Source organism: Protopterus annectens, chromosome 3.part1, assembly GCF_019279795.1.
Source record: "Protopterus annectens isolate FY-2018-M chromosome 3.part1, PAN1.0, whole genome shotgun sequence".
NCBI classification, from domain to species: domain Eukaryota; kingdom Metazoa; phylum Chordata; order Ceratodontiformes; family Protopteridae; genus Protopterus; species Protopterus annectens.
The window spans coordinates 1,849,222,481-1,849,248,640 of NC_056732.1; the positions used below are offsets into that span (position 1 = coordinate 1,849,222,481).

Consider the following 26,160-nt stretch of genomic DNA (forward strand, 5'->3'; position numbering starts at 1 on the left):
TTTCATGACACAACTATGGAATCCTCTATGTTTGGCCTCATAATATGTGGATAAGTAGTTTCATAGTAGCTTTGCATGGCATTATATGGTGTATCTGCATCTTACTGAGGCTGACCATGGATCAACTTCCACTCATGTGTGTTGATGCTTGCAACAGTTACTACCTTCTGTGGTACAGTTTAAGGCAGGGTACCACCAGTTTGCCTTCATGGTTGTGTTTGTTTGAATCATGTTTCTGTTTCAATGGCACGATCACTGCACATATGTGAGTGCCTAAAGTGCATTTGTGCAAGACCCAGCATTTGCACATGCATTGTACATCTGCATGGGTGCCATGACAGTCACCACTTCACTCTTAAGGAGCATAACATTGGCTTTGAAGACTGACCATGTGTGGTATACTGTTAGCTCTGTTGGTGTGACTATGGTGATCCAGGTCATTGGTGTTGATGACATCCAACATTCATTGATCACATGTGTTGGTACATGATGAGTCTTCCCGGTTCATAATGGGATAGCTGAGTGGCCATGATTATGGTGTCCTGTCTCACAACTGGTATTCCCCATTACAGCACAATGACAGTTGGGATTTCTGAGGCATGGTGGATGATCTGTCACAAGGTGCAATTTGGATTACACTTTGGCACAAAGTTAGTTGCTCAGCATAATGCATCTTACATTGTGCAAGTACAACTTGCGTGGGGATGTACATATCCTTCAGGAAGTTGGACACACCTGTGGCCCATGTGTTCCAATAAAGGATGTTGGCCAAGAGGTGAGGTATATGTTATAACATGGTCATGCAAGGGTGCTCTCCAAAGCATTGAACCATATCTCAATCATTGCACAGATATGTTCTCCATGTTCCAGATTGCCGTAAGTGAGTCCATACTGAGTACCTGCTTTGTATCATTGAGTAGCAAGGCCCACAGTTTATTTGTTTCTTGGCTGTCCCTGTTGTACCAGTGGACTTTCACTTGAACCTGGCATGATGAGGGCACTATAGGGGAAGCATGGGCCATTGCCAGTATTCAGATTCTCAGGGGTGACAGGTGCAGGCCCTGTCTGGCAAAGCATCATGGTCTATCAACCATGTTATCCCAGGCAGAGGGATGCTGGATACTCTTTGAATTACACCAGTAAATTTCATGATTGAGGAATACAATCCTTGTCCCTGTACTGCTGCATCATTCTGGCCACTGGCAGAATGCTACCCAGACCTTGGGACATACCCGCAATGGCTACATGATCTGTCAGTTCCTACATGTGTTTCCATGCAGTCCAGGCAACTGCATCACAGGTTCTGCACAACAACATAGCGTATGCCAGAGACATGTGTATAGTTCTAAAGGTGGTCGGAGTGTATGGGTATGTGGCCAGTCATGGCAGACAGGCAGTTGACAGTATGTTTTTCCTCATATAGCTTGGTGTGTAACATAGTGCTAGGGTTTGCATTCACAGATGAGTATTGTTGGCCATGTTTCCGGCCACATGTTCTGAGGTGTAACACAATTATGCGAACTATGTCGTACAGTCTTTGTACTCTGTTGTCTGTCTATTCCAACTTGGGAGGCCTCTTGCTTGGCCAGATACTTAGAGGCCTCTGTGGATGTGTGTGATATCTGGTGGAATGTGTGTGTGTCCTTACTGTGTTCTGGTAAGGGTATGTGTTGGTTGTGGTGATGAGATGCATGTGTCAACCTACACCTCTTGACTGTCTAGTCCAGTCATGGGTGTAGTATGAACTGCCTCCAAGATCACCCCTGTAGCTGCATCCCAGACAATGTGTGGGGTGTGGTGTTAGGCGGGTTTGGCAGTGTACATGGCATAGAGATTGCATTCCCCCAGGATGGCCACATACACAAAGCTGACATTAGTAAACACCAGTAGCTGAGTAGTGGACATGCCTGTATGAGCATTCAGTACTACAAGTACCATGTACTATATTATATACTTACTGCTTATGAGGGTTTTTTTTTTGATGCTGCTCACTAATATGTATTGATATGGATGGTGGGGCAATACTAGCTATTACAGGAACATGAACATGGGTTAGTAGCAATCCCCCTCTGAGGGCCGCATCACATCCTGATAGTTGATTACAGATGATGCAAGTGTGAACAGGGCTATATCCTTGTCTGGGTATACACTCACATACCCAGCAGAACCATGAGCTCTGTTGGGCACAGACACCCACTCCCCACACAGAGTCAAATATCAATAGACTCTGCTGCCACTATTGACATGATCAGCATAAAATCAGATAGTGTACGCCATCACCTATGAAGCTGCTATTACACATGGGCAGCAGTTTCCTATATCTTACACACCTACTGCAGATGTTACACTGGAGTTAAAGATGGAATACATCCTGTTTCATTACCAGTACTGTCAACATATTTCCAAGCAGCTGTTAGTCTGGAAATGAGAGGTTAGGCTACACAAATCTACACATTCAACCAGTGTGTCTCTACTGTCAATATCCACTCTATGTAGGTATGCACATAGCCATTTGGCTCAGCCCTGTAACAAGGGTCAGTACACATTTGCAGAACATGTACACATGCACAGCTGTCATTGACTGCAAACAATAGTAGAGAGGTGGATATTAGGCAAGGTGGACTTTTAGGCAAGGCTCATAAGACAAATCCACTACCGTACATAGCACAAGTAACCAGAAACTGAGGGTAGTGCTACTCAACACCAGAAGTCTAAACCTCACATTGCACACACTCGAGGCATTCCTCAGTATGGAGAACATCGATATCTGTACAGTAACAGACACCCAGTTTAAGGCTTCAGAGAGCACCCCAGCACCACCAGGCTATAGCTCATACCACACCTTTTGGCCACAGAACCCGGACTGGAACACAAAAGGTGGGGGTGTATCCATATTCATCAAGGATACCCACACCTCCAGGTTAGTGGCACAGCACGATGCATCAGAGATCATCCAAGTGCAACTGACAATGGGCAAAACTGCAATCCAAATTGTAGCTTGCAACAGATCACCCACCATGACCCAGGACCCACATTCCACATTTCTGGAGACACTGGGAAATATGCAGGTTCTACTAAACACCCTACTACTGGGTGATTTCAACTACCCAAACATTAACTGGGAGAACTACTCAAGTACTAACTCCCTTGCCCAGTGCTTCCTAGAATTTCTAAACTCAAACGCCTTTGAACAACTGGTCTACACCCCCACCAGAGGGAACAACATATTGGACCTGGTCATCACCAACATGGGCAACCGGTGTTCTACACCAGACATCAACCCCTCGTTGGTTACATCAGACCATAGACTAATTACTCTGGATATTCACATTCCACCCACAACCCCAAACAAGAAAACCACCGTGAAAATATTTTCCAAAGCAGACTTCATGTTGCTTAAGCCCGAGGTGGAAAGTTTCACAGCCCCCACGCCAATGGACAATGCTGTCCAAGATGCTGAAACCTATACAAAGGCACTCTAAGATCATCTGCAGGAATGCATAGATTGTGCTATCCCAAGTCAAACCTAGACTCACTCCTCCAAGAAAAGGAAACTGGTCTGGTGGACCCCTGCCATAAACAGGCTCTACAATAAAAGGAGGAAACTAGAACAGATAAGAACAAAATCCCTAGGACAGACATCACTGATCAGTATCAGCTAGAAACTACGATCCCTCATGAAATCATCCAAGGCTAGCTTCAAAAGACAATTTCCGAAGAACCCTACAGATAACCACAGTGTTCTTTAGCTATGTCAAGAACCTAAGCGGGAACTCTCAGATCTGCTCTGAGTTGGTGCAGACTGGCACAAAATACACTGAACCAACTGATATTACCAACATTTTGGCAGACAGGTTCAGTGCAAACTTCACACCCCTCTCAACCCTTAAACAGCCCATAACTATACCAGAAAAATGTATGGTCCTGGCAATCACCGACACACAGGTTAAAACAGCCCTATCCAAAGCCACAAACACAGCCTCAATGGGACCGGACAGTGTCCCAGGCTATGTCTTACAAGAGCTCTAAATCAACTAACCCCTCACCTAAACACACCATTCAAACCCAGCCTCTCTACAGGCTACATACCCACAGATTGGCACACAGCAACAGTTATCCCACTCCACAAAGGTGGTGCCACAACGGACACCGGGAACTATTGCCCTATAAGCCTGACTAACCTGGTCTGCAAGGTTATGGAGCGCATCATCATGGAACTCATTAACAGAGACATTGGGAACCTCCAGACACTCAACCCAAGCCAGGTCAGCCTGATTGAGTGCAGATCATGCCTTCTTAACCTGTCTGACATCTTACAGTCACCTAGACTTTGGGTGAGGGGTGTGGTAGTTCACACATACTACCTGGACCTCGCCAAGGATTCTGACACCATTCCCCACTCAGGTATTATTTATAAACACACCAGCCAGTACATATACCCATATATCACAGGTTGGGTTGCCAACAGGCTTGCACACAGAACCCACATCGTAAGCCTAGCAGCCTCCAGGTCCAACTCGTAACCAGTCACAACTGGTGTCCCACAGGACTCAGTCCTGGGTCCCCTACTGTTTACCATATACTTCTCAGAGGTACAGGCAAACACAGGTGAACTACAGCAGACCATGTTTGGCGATTACTGCAAACTGGGAGCCATAATTGACAGTCCAGCTGTCACAAACGTCCTTCAACGGGCCTCACATAGACCAACACAAGGTGTCAAAGTCATGGCCTCCAGCTAAAGGCAACAAACTGCATGGTCATTCCATGTTGGGAAAACTAAACACCCACATATTAACACATGAGTGGCAGCCACTTTAATACAGATGATGTAATGGTTTTGTGGGGACTACATTAGATAGTGATCTCTCCTTTGACAATCATATCTCCAAAGTAATTAGGACATCCTTCTATGTAGGCCATCTGATTACTTAAAAGTTTGCATCTAGACATATTGAGGTTATTGTGCCCCTTTACTCATCACACATCAATCCCATCATCGAGTATGCTAACCCATTTGGGATGTAACTCAGAAGACACATCCAACAGCTGGAGGGTCCACGAACATACCTCGCCAAGAGCATTACTGGCCTTAGACAAGTGTCCTATGCTGCCAGACTGCATGAACTCTTGCATTACTAAGTGGCATCTCATTTACTCAGAGATGATCTTTGCTACCCAACAAAGCCATGTCCAAGTCAGGCTTAATGAATATGCTCCACCTATGGTAATCCATGCCACAGTGAGCCACACACTGTAATGAGCTAAACCTTGCCACAACCATAACTGGAAGATGCTGGAGTGACAGATTCCTGTCACAGGTACTCCCCATGCTTTGGAACTACATCCCTGATTACATTATATTGAGCCCCTCACTAACACTCCAAGGACACCTTGCAGAGTGGATGGGGAACAGTGGGTACACCCCAGTGATCCCACAATTGGCTCTGCTCCACAGAGAGACAGTTCATAGGTTCATAGGTTAGTACTAAGCTAACTGCCCTTGCGAGACATTTTAAGCCTAACCAATTATCCCTTGTGAGACTCAAACCCTGCACCTTGTGTTTGTAAGGCAAACAACTTAACTATTAAGCCACCCTCCCAACCAGTTAGTCAATCAATGGGGTGGCGACAGCTGACACATTTCGGCTAGGCGTATGAATGGCCTTGGGCAGTTAGCCAAGTACCTACCTATGTACCTATGAACCTATACATACAGTATCAGCACATGACGATAGCTTAATTTACTGTTCAGGTGTTGACTTACCTTGTGCCAATAGCGGTTGTGTGTGCAATAGTTGAGGGCTGCCTCTGTAGGATGCACACAGTAGACCACCTATACATGACAATTTACAGGTGGTCTTGTGTGTATGCCATCCATATTTACTGTGTGTGCAGGTGGAGAAGGATGTCAGTCCATAGGTGCCTACACTGTCAGTGTGTGTGCCATACGTTCCCTCTTTGCCAAGGCACTGGCATACTGGGCACGCCTCCATCTGCCTACTGGGGCTGGCTCAGGGTGTTCGTGGTCTGATTACCTCTGTGCCTGTGGGGCCCTTGGCAATGGTGGTGGGCTGTGAGGGCCTTCACCATTCTCTCCCTGCTGCATCTGTTTCCGCAGGATCATATTGTGTAGCATGGCACATACTATGAAGATGTGGGCACATGTGCCTGGAGAGTACTGCAAGGCTCCACCAGATATGTCCAAGCAACAAAACCATGATTTCAGCATCCGAAACACATGCTCTATGATGATTCTGGTTTGTGTGTGTGCCTCATTATGTTGTTCTTGCATGGGTGTGTGTGCATTTCTGTTGGGAGTCATCATCTGCAGTTTCAGTGCATAGCCAGCATCCCCCACCAGGTGGCCATATGGGATGTCCCCCCTGGCAAATATCTGATACAGCTGTGAGGCATGCCAGATGTGGGAGTTGTGATAGCTTCCATGGCTGCCAGCACACACATCCATGATAATGCCCTGGGCATTGCACACAACCTGACAGTTGATGTAGGGGTATCCCTTGTGGTTTATGTAGCACCTACCCTGTTCACCAGGTGGTGACTTGATATGTATGTGTGTGCAGTCTATTGCACCCAGTCACTCCGAGTATTCTGCCACACGGTGGAAGTGATGCATATTGCTGGCCAACTCCTCCTGCATTCGGGGGAAGTATATGTGCTCATTGGCATGTGGTAACATGGCATCCAGGAACTGGTAGAGTACCCTGGATGCTGATGCCTGTGAGACCCCAGGATATCCCCAGTCGGCCTTTGGAAGGTACCTGTGGCTAGTATTCTCAAGCTTAACACATACCTTCATGTCCAGTGGGATGGGTTCCCCTCTGTTATTTCTCTCTCTGAGGCATGGCCGGCACAGCTCAACAAGTTGCTGTATGGTGTTCCTGTCTGCCCTGTAACGCTCTACTATCTCCAGATCATTTAGCCCCTGGTAGGTTACCCTTGGTCTGAACACTCTTCTCCTCCTCCGGTGCCTGAGGTGGTTGTCAACATCATCCTCCACACCACCTTCAGTCTCCAACACATGCTGATGAATCAAAGCTATAGTTGCCCCTAACATGTACATTTTAAAAGTTCCCCGTCTGTTTACACCGATGGTGCAGAGTGTTTGGGAATACACAAGTGTGTGTGAGGTGTTTTCACACTTTATACTATTGTGCTATGGATGCTGCTGATATCATTGGGAGTGTCTGTGTAATTCCAGCTGCAGGGTATCTTAATTATGGGTTTTACAGTGAGTACTGCAATTGTGGGGCCCTTGGTGTTGAATTATGCTTGCCTGCCATGATTTATCTATTGCCCTTTATTTCACTTTTCAACCCGAATCCCCTCCCATTGACAGGCATGCATCCAGCTGCCGGCTTTCTTGTTTTGTACTTTCCCTACCCAGGAATGTGTTGCAAAATGTGTTATGTAGCTGATCTATATCACTTTTGCTTTGTTCTACTGTGACAGTTCTGTTTTCTTTGCAGTACTTTAATAGATTTCAAGTTATTCATTAGACAGTTGAATCTCACAATATATTTTTAAAGGTCAATCTAACACTAACCCAGAATTAACTAGTCCTAGCATTTTTAACCCTCCCACACACCTATACCTCAAGATATTTGAAGAAATGGTAGAGAAGGAAATTAGAAGAACTGTCAAGGGGAACAAAGATATGTACCCCCTGAATTTTAGTACCAAAGAATTCCAGTTAATTGAGAATTTAAGACAGGACAAGTGTCGGGTGATGAAACCGGACAAGGGAGGGGGTGTAGTGTTGATGTACTATTTAGATTATGATTTCAGTTTACAGGAGATGTTGCAGGATGCAGAACAGTATGAATTGGTGTCCTTAAATGAGATTAACTTAGCCTATTTGAAAATTAGTTACTATTTGTACGATCACCTCTTGCAAGGTACAATTAACGAGCAGTTGTATAATTATTTTCATGTTGCAAAACCGAAGGTGCCAATAATATTTGGTATTCCAAAGACCCACAAAGGACTGGATCCTCTTAGATTTAGGCCTATTGTTTCTGCTACACGAAGTATCACTGAACCTTTAGCAAAATTTATAGACCATGTAGCTAAAAAAATGTTAGCTCCGATTGTTCATATTTGCAAAGATTCATGGCACTTCTTAAAAGGTATCAATCGGCAGATGTTCAGCTCAGACCTCCTTATGGTAACTATTGACATTATTGATCTGTTTCCGAGGATTCCTCATGTGGTAGGATTAGAATGGTTCAGGCAAGTGCTCACAGTTGATTCCAGGTTGGGTAACAACATCACCAACCTGGTGGTAGAACTAATGGAAACAGTGTTAGAGAATAACTTTATTTACTTTAACGGGGAGTTTTACCGCCAAAAGAAAAGTGTGGCGATGGGAGCACCTTGTGCTTCACTTTATGCCAACTGTGTACTGTATTACTGGGAACAAGAATATGTTTTCAACACACCATGAAAGGAGTTTATAATACATTACATGCGATACCTGGACGATATCTGTTTGTTATGGAAGGGTTCTGTCTATGATTTAAATAGGTTCTTAGATTTTATAAATGGAAGTACTGAGTTCTTGAGATTTACCCACAGCATTGACCAAGATAGTTTACATTATTTAGAGGTTACATTACTTAAAGATTATGAAAATACTTGTTTTCAATCAAAACTATTTAGAAAAAAGACTTTTTCTAACACATATCTTCATTTTGACAGTGGGCACCCTTTCTATCAAAAGAAAGGGATAATTAAGGGTCAGATGATTAGGGCCTCAAGAATGTGTAGTACCTTGGACACCTTTTTGGAGGAAGTTAACACCCTTTGTAACCTGTTTAAAGAGAAGGGTTACCCGGTTAGCCTGATTGATGAGTTGACTAAGGAAGTCAACTTCCTTATTGACATTATTAACATTCCTTATTAACATTAACCTTATTCCTTATTCCTTATTAACATTGGGGAATGTACTAAACCGTGTGAGTATAGCCACTGGATGATATGTGAGAAGCGACTGAGCAGGAGAGTGGAGACACAGTTTGAGGAAATTATCAACCCTAAACAAAAGTCTGGCGATGGCATGAGTGTACCCAGCAACAGGGGAAGAAGTGGAGATACTTCAGAAACACTGACAACATACATAGAGGTAGCCCCCTCCTTTGCCTAGCTTCCTGTGGTTCCCAAGACCTAACAGCGGCCCATCAGGACCATAAAAGAAAACTAAACCAGAAGCCTCAACTCTTCTTAAAAATCAGGGTAAATACAAAACATTAGTACCCTATTCAGAGAGAACTATACTGTCCTTGTCAAGAACCTGACACTCTATCTTGAGGACTTTAACAATACAAAGCCTGTAAAAAATTGTATCTTTATAAATTCAGCACTAGTAACTCCATTGTGTTGAATTATACTACTGGAACTGTTACCTTTAAAACCCTGTAAAGTCTCCTGGCGGTGTAGGCCGCCTCCGCCTCCTCCCTGCCCCTTATCCCACCCCAGCATCCCTACTTTTATAGCTACAAATAGTCCCTCCCACTTTCCCACTTAACAAATCCAAGGCTCCTTGTCAAACTCCATAACTCCTCCCACCCCAAGGCCCAACCCTCTAACAAACCCAACACAAAGTCTCTTCCCCACTCGTTACTCCACTTCCCTACTTCAGTATGGCAAATTTCACTTATACTATTACCCCATCATAATTTTACTTCTCATCACCACCTATATCCTAACAATATATGAAAACCAAACTCTTATAGGCATTCCTTTCCTAAGTGCCACACCAACTCCCAATTTAATCTCCATGACAGTTATATAACACCCTCAATCTACCAGGCCAAAATATATCCCCAAAATAGTCCACCCGACACTTCAACACCCTAAAATCCCACATAACAAAACTAATCTCAAAATACTATTTAAACTACAAAGACTTTTAGTTTACTTGAAAACTGTATTAATATCGATGGAGATATTCACCCAAACCCAGGTCCCACCACTATGCCAATCTCTAATCCTTATAATTTAACCCGAAACCTACTGACTCCCTTCTAATATTACACCTGAACCTAAGAAGCATTAACAACAAAATTCACAACCTTCACGCCATCATAGCTAGTCATTCCCTGACATCATGTGTCTAACGAAACATGGCTAAAACCCTCTACTAAGAATGAAGAGATCCTCCCACCGGGTACAATATTCTCAGGGCTGATCGTACAAAGAAAAAGGTGGAGGAATAGCTATTATGTTTAAAATAAACTAAACATCCTTAAGAACCAAGTACAACCTCCTATGATCTCAAACCTAGAAATTATAGCCCTACAGATCTGCCTAAACACTCAAAAACGCATCAACCTTATTGTAACCTACATCCCGCCAGGAAGAACACAGAAAACCTGGAGCAATCCCTGAGCTGGCTAGCCATCAACTACCCACAAGAAACCATAGTTCTTGGAGACGCCCACATTGACTGGTCTCTATTCTACCCATATAACTCCACAACCTATTAACCTATATGGTTTCTCCCAAAATATCCTATCCCCAACCAGAATAGGCAACTCACTTCAAAAAGAAAGTATAATTGACTGGATCCTTACTAATAGAGACTCTAATAACTACACCACTGGCACCCTTTCCCTGTGACCTCAGCGATCACCTAATAACTTATATCATTAAACATAAATGCCCAACTTCTAACACCCCCCTATATAGATTAATCAGAAACAAAAAAAAAATTCGTCCCTCAATTATTTCTTGCTGACCTGAAATTCTGCAACTGGACCATATTAAAGACTCTTCCACTAGAAGAGAGTGTGTCCCACTTCAATGACACGTTCCTTAAGATACTTGACTCACATGCTCCACATAGACAAATTAGAACCAAAACTCGCATAGCACCTTGGCTCACTACTGATACTAAATCCAAAATCAAACTTGACCAAGCCTGGGAAAAATGGAGAGCCACAAAACCCCCAAGACCGTTGTAAATTTCAACAACTAAGAAATGCCACGAAACTGCCATAACCCAAGACAAAAACAATACTTCTGCAGCCTCCAGCAAAAACACCAGAACAACCAAAGAAATTCTGGGCAGGTTTTAACAACCTTCTGCACCCAGGCAAAACTTCCACCCCAACCCCTGAGAAACTCTTAGAGAAAGGCCAAGAAGAAGTAGCCAACACCTTTAACTCCTTCTTCACTGAGACTATCCAAACCTTAGCCAGTCACCTTACCTCCACTTCCCCACCTGCTGCTAAACTGCGACGTGACAACCCTATCCTCTTCAATTTAAAGCCAGTCTCTTCCTCCTATGTACGCTCCTCCTAAAAAAACTCAAACCAACTACCCTAGCGGCTGACCACCTTCCTGCGGAATTCTTACAAATTGCATCTGATGAAATAGCCTACCCCATATCAATCCTAATAAACAGATCTATAACTGAGATGAACATTCTCTCAATCTGGAAGACTTCCTATATCATTCCACTTCACAAAGGAGGTACCTCCCTGGAAATGTCAAATTATAGACCAATAGCCATCCTGTCCCCCATAGCGAAAATCATGGAAAGATGCATCCACAAACAACTTCTTCACTATCTGACCTCTAATAATCTCTTGTCCAATGCCCAGCATGGTTTTCGTCCGCACCATAGTACAACTACTGCCCTCCTTTCCTTTATTGAGTCAATCAACAACAATCACAATAAAAAACTGGTATCATCTGCCCTCTTTCTGGACCTATCAAAAGCATTCGATATGGTCAATCATCAATTCCTTCTCAACATCCTTGAAACCCTACGTCTGGACACTCCAGCACTAAACTGGTTCAATTCCTACCTCACTGGTAGGCAACAAGCTGTCCTATGGCAAAACAGAATATCGGGACTGCTCCCGAATACCATAGGCGTTCCTCAGGGCTCAATACTGGGCCCACTTCTGTTTTCCATCTTCATAAATGACCTTCAATCAATCATCCCTAAATCCACCTGCATACAATACGCCGACGACTCCACCTTAATCTGCTCCGGCGTCTCCTCTCGAATCTCCAAATGACCACACAACATTGTTTTGCACTAGTTGAAAAATGGTTCACTGACTTAAAACTTCTACTTAACCCAGCTAAAACCAAACTATTACTTTTCTTCCCCAACGTCTTCTCACCTCTAGGTAAAGAACTCCCAAACACTAACAACACAACCTTTCATATTAAATCCACTAATGGGACCCTCATAACTCCTGTCACCAGTACCAAACTGCTAGGTATCACTATTGATCATAAGCTCAAATTTGACATACACATTACCCAAACAGTAAAGTCTGTTAACAAAAACTAGGATCTATGTACAGAATTAAAAACTTCCTAACTCCCACTACCAAATTAACTATTGCTCGCACCCATCTCCTCTCTTCCCTCCTCTATGCTTCCCCGATCCTCTCTTTTCTCAATAAACGTGAACTTAACATGCTCTCTCTTGCCTATAACCACATTGCCAGATTTATTACAGGTTCCCCTTATCGAACCCATCATTGCCTTAATCTGCGAAGACTTGGCTGGTTGGAACTGCCAAATCTCCTCAAACTTAGCCAACTCTTGAAGCTTATAAAATAATCAACCATCCTGATAGAACTCCCTCACTGTGCAAAATTCTAACTCCATATACTAACCTCAACAGTCTCCGATCATCAAACAGCATCCAGATCCTAACCATTAAAGCAAAAAACTCAGGTGGGGATGCCCTTTATGCAAATTCCATTGGCAAGCAGTGGAACTCCCTGCCAAACAACCTTAGACTTACTTCTTCGCTCTATCATTTCAAAGCTAACCTTAAAGAATATCTCTCCACACAATGGACATGCCCATGTCGAGAACCTGACTAACTACATATCTCATTACTTCTAGGTCCACTTCCCTAGCCCATTTCCCTAATTGCAGATCTCTAAAATTTCTCTTTCCTTTTAGTAATAAGGAAAATCTCTGATTTCAGTCTATTTTTCAGTATCTTTAATGAAATCAATGTTCTGTGTATAATTTCCTGTCTGTCCTTTAGTCTTATATAACATCTATGTAAATTTTCATTCCTGCATATGTAAGCTGTATTCTCTTGTTGTAACAATACTTTGAATCTTGCAATTTAAATATGTACTTCTATTGTGTATTGGAGCTTTTCTCCTCGGGCCTCTACTGAAAACGGATATGTATCCAGTTAGACCAGCCCGGTTAACAAATGTAAAATAAAATAAATAATAAATAAAGTCATCGAGAAAAGAGATTCAAAATATTACCCTTTGTTGGGGACTGGGGTAATTAGTGTAGAACAGGTAACAAATAGTAACTGTTCGGATTTTAAGAGCAGTTTTGTACATACGTTTTCCTCCAATTCCCAAGTAATAGAACAGGTCATTTTGAAATATTGGCCTATATTATCTGTACATGATGAGATAAGACAATTTATTCCACCGACACCACGTTTTGTTTGAAAGAGAGGTGTGAACTTAAAGGAGCTCTTCGAAAAAAATAGGGTATCTAACAATAGACCTAGTAGAGTTAAGATGGGTACACACAGGTGCAGTTTCTGTAAGCAATGTGCCTTTATGCTGAATCAGGAGACTATTTCTATCCCCTCTAGAAAATTTAGAAGAAGAGTGTATGAACATCAATATGACGTTAGTAAAGGTAAAGAAAACAATGCCTTTTTTAAGCATTCCCAAGTATGTGAAAAAATGGAGCTTAAATTTAACATTCTAGAACAAGTGACACCGGACCCACGAGGGGGTAATTGGGAAACCGGACTGGAGTACCGGGAATTATTTTGGCAGTTAAGGCTAGATGCAGTGAGACCACCTGGGTTAAATGAAGCCTTAAATATTAGTAGTGTGCTCAAATTACGGAAGGCACGGTTATAATAATACTTACTATCAGATATTGTTTTGTAACAACATTAACGGAGGCACCATTAGGTTTAAGTCCCTGGTTAGATAGTTAGTACAGACACATCCCATATCTTAAATGGGATTTTATACGGAGGTTGAGAGTTTAATTTATTTGTTAGGTTTTTAAGTAATTGTAACATATGTTGGACATTTTTTGCACAATGTATTTTTAAACAGCAGATTTTACAATATGTTTTATGTCACATATTTTTTTTAAATTTAGTGGGGGTGGTACATTGGAGGGGGGTGGGGATGTCATGTGATCTTTGGTTAAGTATTTAACACATTTCAATGGTACTACAAAATATTTGTAACTCTGAAGAAGCTCGGTAATAACCGAGCGAAAGCGCTTGGATTTACTTGTTGGTGTTGTTTTGGTACTGTGGAAATAAAAGGTGCTGCTTTTTTACATATTTTGAGTGAAGACATCATCATTGCAGAGAGATCCTCCTCCTGGGCTTGGACACATTTGTTTTTTTTTTTTAAAATGTGATATGTGTTTCATTGCAGTTTTATTCTATATTTTTTATATTCCTTTGCCTCCCTTTTGCATGCCCTAATTTAGCACTTTTAGTCGCTCTCAATGGCATATTAAATGTGCTTTTTCATATTTTGTGCATTTTGTTTTATGCCAATGGCTATATATTTAGCCATTGGCATATAGTAACAGTATAATACCTGAGTTTGGTCCGCTGTCATAGCTCCAATTTTATGTTTGAAAAATGTAAACCGTTTTTTTTTTTCGGTTTACATTTCTGTATGCTTACACTACACCTGCACCACTTCCTGAATTGCTATATACCTTCATTTGCATGCTACACTGTTGCGCATGGGGTGATTAGCATACAGGTGCCAGGAGCTGTGCGGGCATAGCGTACACAGGTAGTGTACGTGGAAACAGCTCGTACCTGAATCGCTCCGCGGCCATATTTGGTGTTAGATCACCGATGCTACGCCTGCACCTGGCGCAAGCTTCATGAATTCTGGGGAAAGTATTATTTTTGGACTATAAAAAGAATGAAGACTTTTGGAAAAAAATCAGAATGAAAATACATGACAAGGTTTTTGAAATATAAACATGGAAATAATATTGCATAAGAAATAAGAAAATTAAAAAAAATGTGAAGTTGACATATGGGATAGGATGTTGATGGTAACAGTATGGGTGATGTAGAAAAAAGATATGATGACATGTATAATAAAAATAACAATGACAATGTATTTGCTGAAATAAAAAATAAAAGATGGCTGTGGAGTAAAGGATGTGTAGTACTAAAAGATGTTAGTGTTCGTAAAATTAAAGATTTAAAATTTGGAAAATATTGTTAATATTGTTGAAATATAAACAGAATAAAGGAGTTTTACATATAAATAAAGTATCTCCTTGTTCTATGGGAACTTTTATGTTTGCCTAAGCCACTATCAACACAGGCAGATGGGACCCCAGTTTATTATACCCATTCAAAGACAACACACTCATGAAAGCAGCACCCCTGTTATACTGAACTGCAGTGTCAGTACTGGAATATCAGTCCATCTAATAGTTGTGGGAATAGAACACACAGCATTCTGATCGTCTAGCACCAAAGGTAAGCATCCTACCTGTTGAGCTACTGAAAATCAGCAATTGCTTTTCCATAAAAAAAGTTGGGGATATCATGTTGGAATATATTTATGCAGGTTTCTGTCTAAGGTTGAGCATATTACATCCAGATAGTCAAATTCACAACTTGTTATAAAAATGACTGAATGTCCTATTTTATCAGAACGCTGTTAACTGGAATCTTTAAATTTAAAGCAGTGGAATTATGCTTAATTATGGATAGGGAATTCTGTTTCCCCACTGTAGTGAGATCCTAATTTTAGTAGACTTAGAAATTCAGGGTGAAAGTGTAGAGGGGGGCTTGCCTCCTGATAAAATCTCCCCATAAGGACATTGTATTTTTACTGACCATGTCCAGTGTATTGTTAAAGCAAACAAACGGAAACCAGTAAAATGCACAAAAGCAGTAAAAAATGTTAAAGTCCTTATTGTGAAGGCTGTTTGCAGTACAAGCTTCAACACTGAAACTGAAATCCACTTGCTCGTATAAAGCCACACTGAAGTCAGAAAAAAACTTGAACCTTAACGCACTTTATTATTAAAACAAGCGTTTTCGCTGTGGTTAAAACTACAGCTTCATCAGAGGCAAAAGTAAAATGCAGTGTCAGAGTCAAGTTTTTATACAACACAATTAGTAATGCAATCACAATGAAGGTGTGTTAACAGCATTTCTTGCAAAAGTAAATTCAGGGAATGAAAGCTCTGTTTAGGAGCATTCTCAAAAGTGTGTAGTTTCATACTTTTAAAACAGTTGGAAACCATAAAACATTGATGCATCAGCAGTTTGTACCTCAAGCAAATGTGCATTAAAAGGATGGAAGTGTGTAAGAAATATATACACAATAAAAGCAGTCTAAAAACAATGCATAACAGGTCTGCATATAAAAATGTTTATAGAAAAGTGTTTGTAAAAAAGTATCTAGTGAAATCATTACCTGCAACTATAGTTGGAAGCCTTGCTAAGTGTAAGTCTTAAAAGTAGTGAAAAGTATATGTTACTACAAATTACTATTAAAGTAAAATAAAATGAAGTGAAAAGTGTTTCAGGACACAAGCTATATTGCAATGTTCATTCAAACATAATGAGTCTAGTAATATTTGCCATTCTAGCTCCTTATTCTCCAAAATCTGTTTTCTTGACCTGGTCAATTGCAATAAAATGCTTTTGTGCATTTTACTGATGTCTAGTGTATTGGATCACACGGCTGTACAGTAAGGAAGTTTTCCCTTATTTGCATAACTACTTAGTCCCGGAGCTCATATATAAAGAGGTACAGGGGGTGTGGGGTACAGGCGGCTTGCCCCCAGAAAGCATTATATTTGTGTATAATTTAGTGCTTCATGTGGTTGGGGCTTAATGATGATTTATTTATGATTAACTGAGTTCTGCCCAACTCTCTGTATGCGATATTTTGATATGCACTCAGCTGGGTATAGTGCATTCACATGACCATGACTGGATATACAAATTATATACAAAAGGTAAATACTATAAAAACATATTTTGCTGGTATTCATTGCATATTTGCAACATCTTTTCTATTCCACTGTATTCAGGCATTTATCTTTACTCATTTGGTCCAAGAAAGAATAAAAATGACTAAACTAAAAAGATATGCTTTGTCCAAGATTGTCTGTCTGTCTGACATACCTGAATGCCACATGACATCAAACCAGTGTTAATGTCTAAAATTTAACTTGCTGTCTTTCAGAATGAAGCCAAAAGTTTGGAGCAGCACATTAAATCGGAGTTTGCCAAGATGCACCAGTTTCTTCATGAGAAGGAGCTCCAGATGATGCAACAGCTTAAGGAGGAGTTAGGAAAAATTCTGGGAAAGATGATGGAAAAGATAAGAAAATTTGAGGAGATGAAGAATGAAGTTCAGAGTCAGATATCTGAGATCCAGGCAAAAATGAAGCAGGAAGACCCCTTGCTTTGTCTGACAGTAAGAGATATTATAGTTGTATTTTTTGTACTTAATTCATTAAAGAAATCACTAGAGACTACGTGATCTTGTTCACTTTGAGGACTCACCTGAGATTACACTAGAAGTGTGTCACCCTGTCACTAGAGAGGTTCACACAATGGAGTAGGATTTAGAACAGAAAGAGCCATTTTTGGATGCAAAACAAGTGAACTTTTTAACAGCCAGCTTAAAAGCATGAATGAGGAGCAAGGCCAGTATTAGCATTTTGTGGGCCCCCAGCAAATGTCAAGCAGGGCAACCCCTGGACACTTCCAGTCTTACTCTGTCACTACACCATTCATAAGGACCCTTTTAGTTCATGCTGCATAGTTTTAGGTGCAATGTGCTTACATTATGACAGGCCTGCATACCACACTATGTTGGTCTATCTCACAAAGGGAAATTAACAGTGATTGATACTTAATTGCAATGATGATTCATTACAGATCTATGTACGGGGCTAGACTTAGGTGAAATGGTGCCTTAGATACTACTTACTGTTTCATCCCCACACACACACACACACACACACACACACACACACACAAACACACACACACACACACACACACACACACACACACACACACACACACACACACACACACACACACACACACACACACACACACACACACACACACACACACACACACAAACACACACAGCCCCGTATACACACGCAGACACACACACACACACACACACACACACACACACACACACACACACACACACACACACACACACACAATGTATTGTGCAACATTAATGCTGCCACACTAGAGTTGTTTAGCAGTTGGCAAGCAGCAGCAGGGTAAATCACTTTTTTTACTTCATTGAGGGGTGATGTATACCTGTCACAGCCCCTGATTTTGCCTCAGAATTTTGCACTGTACCTTGTAAGACATTTGATTATTTAGGACAGACAGTCAATACATTGAGGCATCAGAGTGTTGTACTTCTTATTGTCTAAAAATTCATGCAGAAATTGTTATTCTATTACATTTTTTAAAGTTAATTTGAGTAATATTTGAAAAGTCTTCCTGGTTTTGGACCTTTAATTTGGAATTATTTTTGGTTTGACCCTGACTTCTTGAGCAAAGTTGAGTTAAAGTAGCTGATGTCCTGCCAGTATTTATAAAAGTGCCTGAATGAGAAAACCATCCCTGAAGATCAGGAGCGTCTGCTCTTCCTAAAATCCCAGGTAAGCTCAGAGACTGTTTGCTGTGGCGTGCTGATCTCCAGGACTTACCTTTCTCATGTTGGGTCATATCAAAACCCTGCATCGAATAAAGAATGTAATCAGAAAATGAATAATCTTTTTTCTCCTTACTTTTCCGGAAAAAGCAGCGGCTTTTGCAGGGCCCCCACAATTTCAAGGATGATCAGCAGGGCCCTCTGCAGCCACATGTATTATAGGTGCCTAAAGCTGGCTATGATTTTAGTTTTAGAGGCTGGAGTGCCCATCAGCATGATTTAGCTTAGTCAAAGACATTGTGTCAGTGAGAATATATTTAATGAAATTCTGAAGCCTTTTATTTGACAAAGCCTGTTACTTGGCAAAACACTGTTACTATGCCTGCAGCCTCAAAGGCAACACACAATTGTGTGCAGAGCTCATTGTAAATGGAGCCACATGTACTGAGCCAGAAGATAGAGCATACCTCCTGGCTGATAAATTCAACTCCAATGTTACCCCTCTCCCCCCTCAGCCTTTCCTCAGGAAATATAATCAAATATAACTCCCCGTACTATCACTAGGGAACAGGTCCTTAATGCCCTCTCTAAGACCAAGAACACTGCATCAATGGGCCCAGACAATATCGCAGGATGCCTTCTAAATAGCATGAAACATGACCTATCAGGAATTGCTATTTAACTGTAGCCTCCAAACAGGCTTTGCTCCTCAAGAATGGAGAACAGCAACAGTCATTCCTCTGCACAAAGGTGGACCTTCTATAGACCCTGGAAACTACAGACTTATAAGTCTCACTAGTCTTATATGTAAAGCCATGAAAAGAATTATCATGGAAATGATAAATAGTGATATAGTAAACCTAGAGACATAGGATCCAACCCAATATGGTTTCATCAATGGCAGGTCATCCCTACTCAACCTGATGGACTTCTTTGAGAAGGTTACTAAAGCAATGGATCATGGCAAAATAGTTCACACTGCCTACCTTGACCTGGCCAAGGCATTTGACACAATACCCCACTCGGCCTTTGTTGACAAAGGTCAAGAGGTTAGATACAAATCCATATGTCACCCGGTGGACAGCCAACTGGCTCACAGATAGGACCCAAGAATTTAGAATTGGGGAGCCCACCTCTACAAAGAGGCCACTCACAAGTGGAGTCCCTAGGGATTGGTCCTTGGAATGCTCCTTATTGGCATTTACTTCTCTGAAGTCAAGGTAAGTGTCAAAGGTTGTCTGTCTGACTAAATTTGCAGATGACTGCAAATTAGAAACTGTCATTGAATCCCACACTGACACAAATTTTCTCCAGAGAGGGCTGACACAGACAAACAACTGGTGTCAGAGCCATGGACTAAAACTAAATGCCAGGAAATGCATAATAGTATCCTTTGGGAGTCATCTATCCCTGGTAACTATCATATTGACAACACACCCCTTAGAGTTGATCCACTAGTCAGGGGACTTAGGGACACACACATAGACAGCAATCTAGCATTTGACTATCATGTGTCTACAGTAGTGAGGAATTCATTCTATGTTGCGCAACTTATAAACAAAGGTAATGCATCTAGTTCCAGGAAAGTCATTGTTTCATTGTACTCGGCATTCATCAGACCTGTCATTGAGTACAATGCTCTGTCTGATATGTACCTAACCAGGCATATCCAACAACTGAAACATCCACAGAGGTTCCTCACTAAAATAATAGAGAGCATAAGTAACATGTCCTATGCAGACTGCCTCAAGCCCCTATCCCTGTATTCTGTCTCCTACAGGCTTTTGAGGGGAGATCTATACCTGGCATACAAGGCATTGTCAGCCCCCACACTGACAGACCTCCTGTATACCCACAAAGAAAACAGCACCAAAATTACCCATTCTAAAGACTTAAACCTTGCCTGTGATATAAATAGGACCTGCTAGAGAGACAGGTGTTTGTCTCAGAGACTATGACTACCCATCTCTGGAACAGACTCCCCATCCATGTGAAGCCTGTTCAAGTGTAACTTGCCCAATTGCATGGGGAACAGGACATACATCTCTGGTTTGGCACCTATGTCTGTAATGGACCCAGGCAACCTGTAAATGGTTCATCTCCCAGGCCCCTGCTTGCAAATATTTCATCTCCCAAGCCCCTACTTACACTTACCAAGGGTATCAGTACTTGTCAGAGATTTGGGATGCATGTCTAGGCTTAAAAAGGCCCATGTGGTAGTTAGCCTAGTAAACACCTATGAACTATAACAGATATATCTTTGAATTTTAAATGAGGTATAAATAAGAGTTATTCTTACTCACTTTGTTTATTAAGTAAATAAAATTGCTATACTAGCTTCTTTGGTTTGATAAATACCCAAATAATAATATAAGAAAACTTGCCATGTTTGGGGGCCCCAACAACAGCAGGGTTCGCTGGTGTCTAAAGCTGGCTATGGTAAGAAGTTGGAATTGTGCAAAATAAGGACTGTGATTGTGAAACACTGTACAAATGAAAATAAATAAGTAAATAAATAAAAACAAAATTCAGATAGTCACATGGTACATGGTAACAAATCAGCAAATGAAACCATACTCTGTATAAATGTTATGACTAAAGTATGAAAATGCATGCTATGAAGTATTTATTTGCAAGATCTGTGGAAGTAGGAACTATTTTACCAGCATCCATATATGTTCAGTTAAGACAACTAGAAATTTGGAGCTAAAATACATTAAAACACTTGGTACTGTGGAGAGAATTCATGCAGTTCTGAAGCAAAATGACTCACTTCTCTGCAGCAATGTGTGAGAACATTTAAGTTAACTGTTAGTCAGATTGTTAATGCTAAAGGCATATAGAGACAGACTGTGACATTGTTCCAAGTAGGTGTGCAAAGGGGGTCTATAAAGTAGTCATACAGCCAGTCAGCATAATTGTTTGAGCAGTTCGGAGGCTAACACAGTATAGTCCACTGTTAAATCTTAAGAGTATGAATGTTAGTGAATAGTGCACAATAGCATGTTTTATTGGTGAAAAAAAAAACAATTTAGCAAGCACATGTAATAAAACAATGTGATTACCACTTCAGTACAAGTGTAGAAGTGTAAGTCACAAAGTACAAAGTGTGCTGCTCTGAATACAGATTGCATTTTGTAGACGTATGCTGATCTGATTGAATGATTAGGGAGTCTGCAGTCTGAAAAGCGCATAAAGATTTCATCTGAGACATTTAAGAGGTGTTACCCTCTAAGAAGAGCACCCATTGGGTTTAAGGATAGAATAGAGCAAGAGCTGTCACACAGAAAAACAAAATGAGTTATAATCAAACATAAAGAGTAAACAGAATGGGTAAATTGCATAATAAAACTAGTAAAGCAGGGCAATGTCATAACTGTTTAGGTGTATATTGGGTAAGCAAACAGTGAAAGAATTGATGTTACTATTTAATACTGGAATGAGCTGGAAACAACTGGAAGAAACTAGGATGAGGCTGGAATGAATGTCTTTATCTGTAAGTTACCAATAACTGTGCTGAACAGGTGCCAATCTGTCCTTTATGGGCCAAATCTTGTACATTTCAAAATAGTCTTCACATTCTGTAGTTCAATTAAGAATACTTTATTATGCACAGTGAAAGTAGATGTCAACAATATCCGAATACTGTTTCCAGTAACAGTGCTGATAAACTGAAACAGTTCTCTGCATTCATATTTTTTCCTCCTGAATAGTATAATTAATATTCAGGAATGCTGGATATTTGCCCTGACTTCTGTACTCATAGCCAAGTGCCTGTACTGCCTTCTGAAGACTGCACTGCCATGACTATGCATATCAGTCCAAAACAAACTAACTTAACCATGTCTGAAGTATTTCCTAATAATACCAAAAGTCTGTAAGTTTCTATGCACCTCTATAACTAAAACTCCACTGCCATTCATTCTGTGGTCCGTTGTTACGCTGTGGCGACCCCTAACCAGGAAAATCTGAAAGAAGAAGAAGAAGATCTGAAACCGTATGCAGTCTGTGAAGGCCTGCTTTAATATGGGAACACTTCTAGACTTACACAAAGACAATATTGTATTTTTGTACATTTAAATGATACCTGAACTAACAAATGGGATAGAAGTGTCTCTTTTCAGGGGCAACATGGGAGCACAACCTGGTTAAGTAACTTGCTTATAGACAACATATTTTGCAGAGATAAACTAAGGGATCAAAACCCAAGACTACAAGAAAAAATATATTAACCAATCATAACCCAACCTAATCCAAGGGGGTTCTCACTCTGGTTCTCAAGCTCTACAACTCTCATAGTTATCTTCCTATGAGCCTATCTAAGCTCTCGACAATTTCTATAGCTTCTCTCTAAGTTCTCAACAACTCCTACAGCTACCCTCACACAGCCCAACCTTGTAAATATTGTAAATAGCATTCTACTGTTGATGTGTGTATATAAAACGTATTTACATTTTCTTAAAAGGTTTGTATGCAAACTGTTTCCACAGCTAACACATATCTGTTTTCCTCAAATGAAACTGTATGATCCCTACCTTCAAGCTTAATTAATTTGTTAACTGTACATGATATTGAATGCATTTATGAGTAACTATTCTACAATTATCTTTAATATTAATGTCAGTTGTATCTAAATTGTATAATGCATCTTGGAGCTGTTCTCCCCGGGCCTCCACTGAAAATGGGTCAATTCAGCCCAGCCCCGGTAATCAAACTGCAAATAAATAAATAAATAAATAACCTTAACCCTCTGAGTGAAACTTCCAGGATGTATAGCAATTTCCAAGACCAGACCTTAACACGTGAAGCTGAACTGAGCATTATCCCCTTCACAGAACTTCAGAGATAATAGTGACTATGCCAAATGTTAGATTCCTTTCATTGGTTTATACAAATCAGGAAATATGGCAGATGAAATAGTATAAACCCAGTTCCAGAGTATATACTTTCAATATACACTTGGGTTATTATAAATTTTTAAGATTATCTTTTGGGATGTCATCACTTCCTGAAGTGTTTCAGAGCAGTTACAACTGCAGCTCAAGGGCAAATGAAGGTCAGCATAACTGATGATATTCTAGTCAGGTGTACTTCTGTTTGTCGAAAAAATCACTTTTCTGAAAAACAGAAAGTCGAGCCCACATTATCGAAAGTGCATTTAAATGAAAGTGCACTTTTGCAAATGCCAATTCACTGAAGCATGGCACACTGGGGATAAGGAAATATATTCTTTTCCCCACTGTAGTGCGATCTCGGAGTTAGTATATTTAAGTAGCGGGGTTGTGGGAGCAGGGGGGGGGGGGCTTGCCATCCTTCAAAAATGTGTTTTTTGTGTTTATTTTATTGTTTTTTCTGATTCTGTGAATTGGCTTTCACAAATGTGCACTTTCATTTAAGTGCACTTTCAATAATGTGGGCTGCTCAGAGTTTGGCATAGGTGCACACAAAGCAATGGGGGTTAGTGGTGCCTTGTATAGATGCAAACATCTAGAATCACATTTTTTCCCTGAGCACACTCAGTGAAATCCTCTCAGGCTTTATTGCTGCTCTTTGGGCAACTCAGTTGTGCACTGCAGGTATCTCAGCTAAGCCCCACTTTATTCACTAATCTTATATAGTCTTAAATCCCCTTTCTAATCCCAGAGCAATATCTGATCTTTTGCCCTTCCAGAAATCAGAATTCGAAAACCACAATAAGAAAAACACCAAACGAAAATAGCAGCCAACTGGAAAAATCTTTACTTTTTTCACTGGATTCTGGTACCTCGGCCTTCGCCTTCAATGGAATGAATTATTACAAACAAAACCAGTCATTAAATACACCAGTTAATCACATAATCAAACAATTAAACAATTAATTAAATTGAATAATTATTTGTCAAAGAACTCTCTCATGGACCAATACTACATTGTAACAAAGAAATAGATAATATAGTTAACAATGTTAAATATCATATTTAAATCTCTAGATTTAACCCATTAGGATGTAAAGTTTTATAATTTACTATAAAATTTGATTCCATTCTTAGTAATTTTTTATGAAAATTAGAGTTTGCCCCCCCACCCCCCTCAGGCTTAGCCAAAATACTAAATATTAAATCTACATATTCACCATTATGGTACTTATGAAAATGATTAGCCACTGGACTATCCAATCTAGCATTCCTAATATCTCCCATGTGTTCCATAACCCTCAATTTAACCTTTCTTTTTGTTTGTCCTATATGCCATTTTTTATTCTCACAATTACAGCCAATTATATAAATTACCCCAAATGAGTTGCAATTAAAATAATCAATGGCATTATACTTAATGCGTTTTATTTCACTGCCATCCAAATTTACAATATTTTTACATATCTTACACTGTCCACAAGCAAAAGTACCAGCATTTTTAACTTTATCCCTCCTACCTTTATATCTAAGCAACTCCTTTAGGTTACTACACCTGCTATGGGAAAAAATAATCTTATTGGGTATAATAGTTTTAAGAAAATCATCACCCATAATAATAGGCCATAGTTCTTGGACTATTCGTTTCAGACTAGACGAAAAAAGGGAATACCTATTGATGAAAAATATTTTATTCTCATCATCTGAAATAATTTTACCCCTATAGGTTGTTTTTAAAAGTCCTCTATTATTTTTACTTTCCTGGTTGTTATAGTAGGGATGAGATTCCAAAAAACCCAAATTTAAATCTCTTTCCACTTTTTTTCTATGTGACATAATATTATTCCACTGATATCCCCTATTCTTTAATTTTTCACAAATTAAATCAAATTCCCTTTTAATATTCCTAACCTCTGATGTATTACCAGCAATTCTTCTGAACTCTCCTAAAGGTAAAGAGTTTATTAAATCAGTGCTATGCATACTTGTAGCATGCAAAAAATTATTGACTGCCGTTGTCTTGTGGAATGGTTTATGATGAATTTTTCCATCACAACCAATATAGAAATTAATATCCAAAAACTGGATGGACCTTGTATCCACAACATAAGTGAAATCCAAGCCACATGGATTCAATTTCAAAGTAGATATAAAGTCATTGAACTCCAGTGGATCACCCTGACACAAAAACAACAAATCATCAATATATCTTTTATACACAATAACATTTTTATGAAAAAAAGTCGAAGTATACAAAAACAGATTTTCAAAATACCCCATGAAAATTATAGCATAGGAGGGAGCAAAACTAGCACCCATTGCTGTGCCTTCCTTTTGTAAATAATATTTTCCATCAAATTCAAAAAAATATGAGTGAGGCAAAATTCCAAAAGAGAAATAATAAATGATGTTCTAGGTCCATCCCCCAGAAACTTAAATACTGCATCCAACCCCCATTTGTTAGAAATAGAAGTATATAGGGATTTTACATCAACACTTGCCCAATAAAAATTATCCTGCTAATCATTTTCATAATGTAGATTTAATATTTAGTATTTTGGCTAAGCCTG

The 26,160-nt window shown here is 40.2% G+C and overlaps 1 protein-coding gene across 1 annotated transcript in view; it reads left to right on the forward strand.

Annotated features, from left to right (window-relative positions):
• The window catches only part of LOC122797921 (zinc-binding protein A33-like), a 243,187-nt gene that overhangs the window by 78,339 nt on the left and 138,688 nt on the right, over positions 1-26,160 (forward strand). The window contains exon 3 of the mRNA XM_044066439.1: positions 17,244-17,477. Coding sequence (XP_043922374.1) covers positions 17,244-17,477 — 234 coding nt within the window. The remainder of the gene's footprint in view (positions 1-17,243; positions 17,478-26,160) is intronic.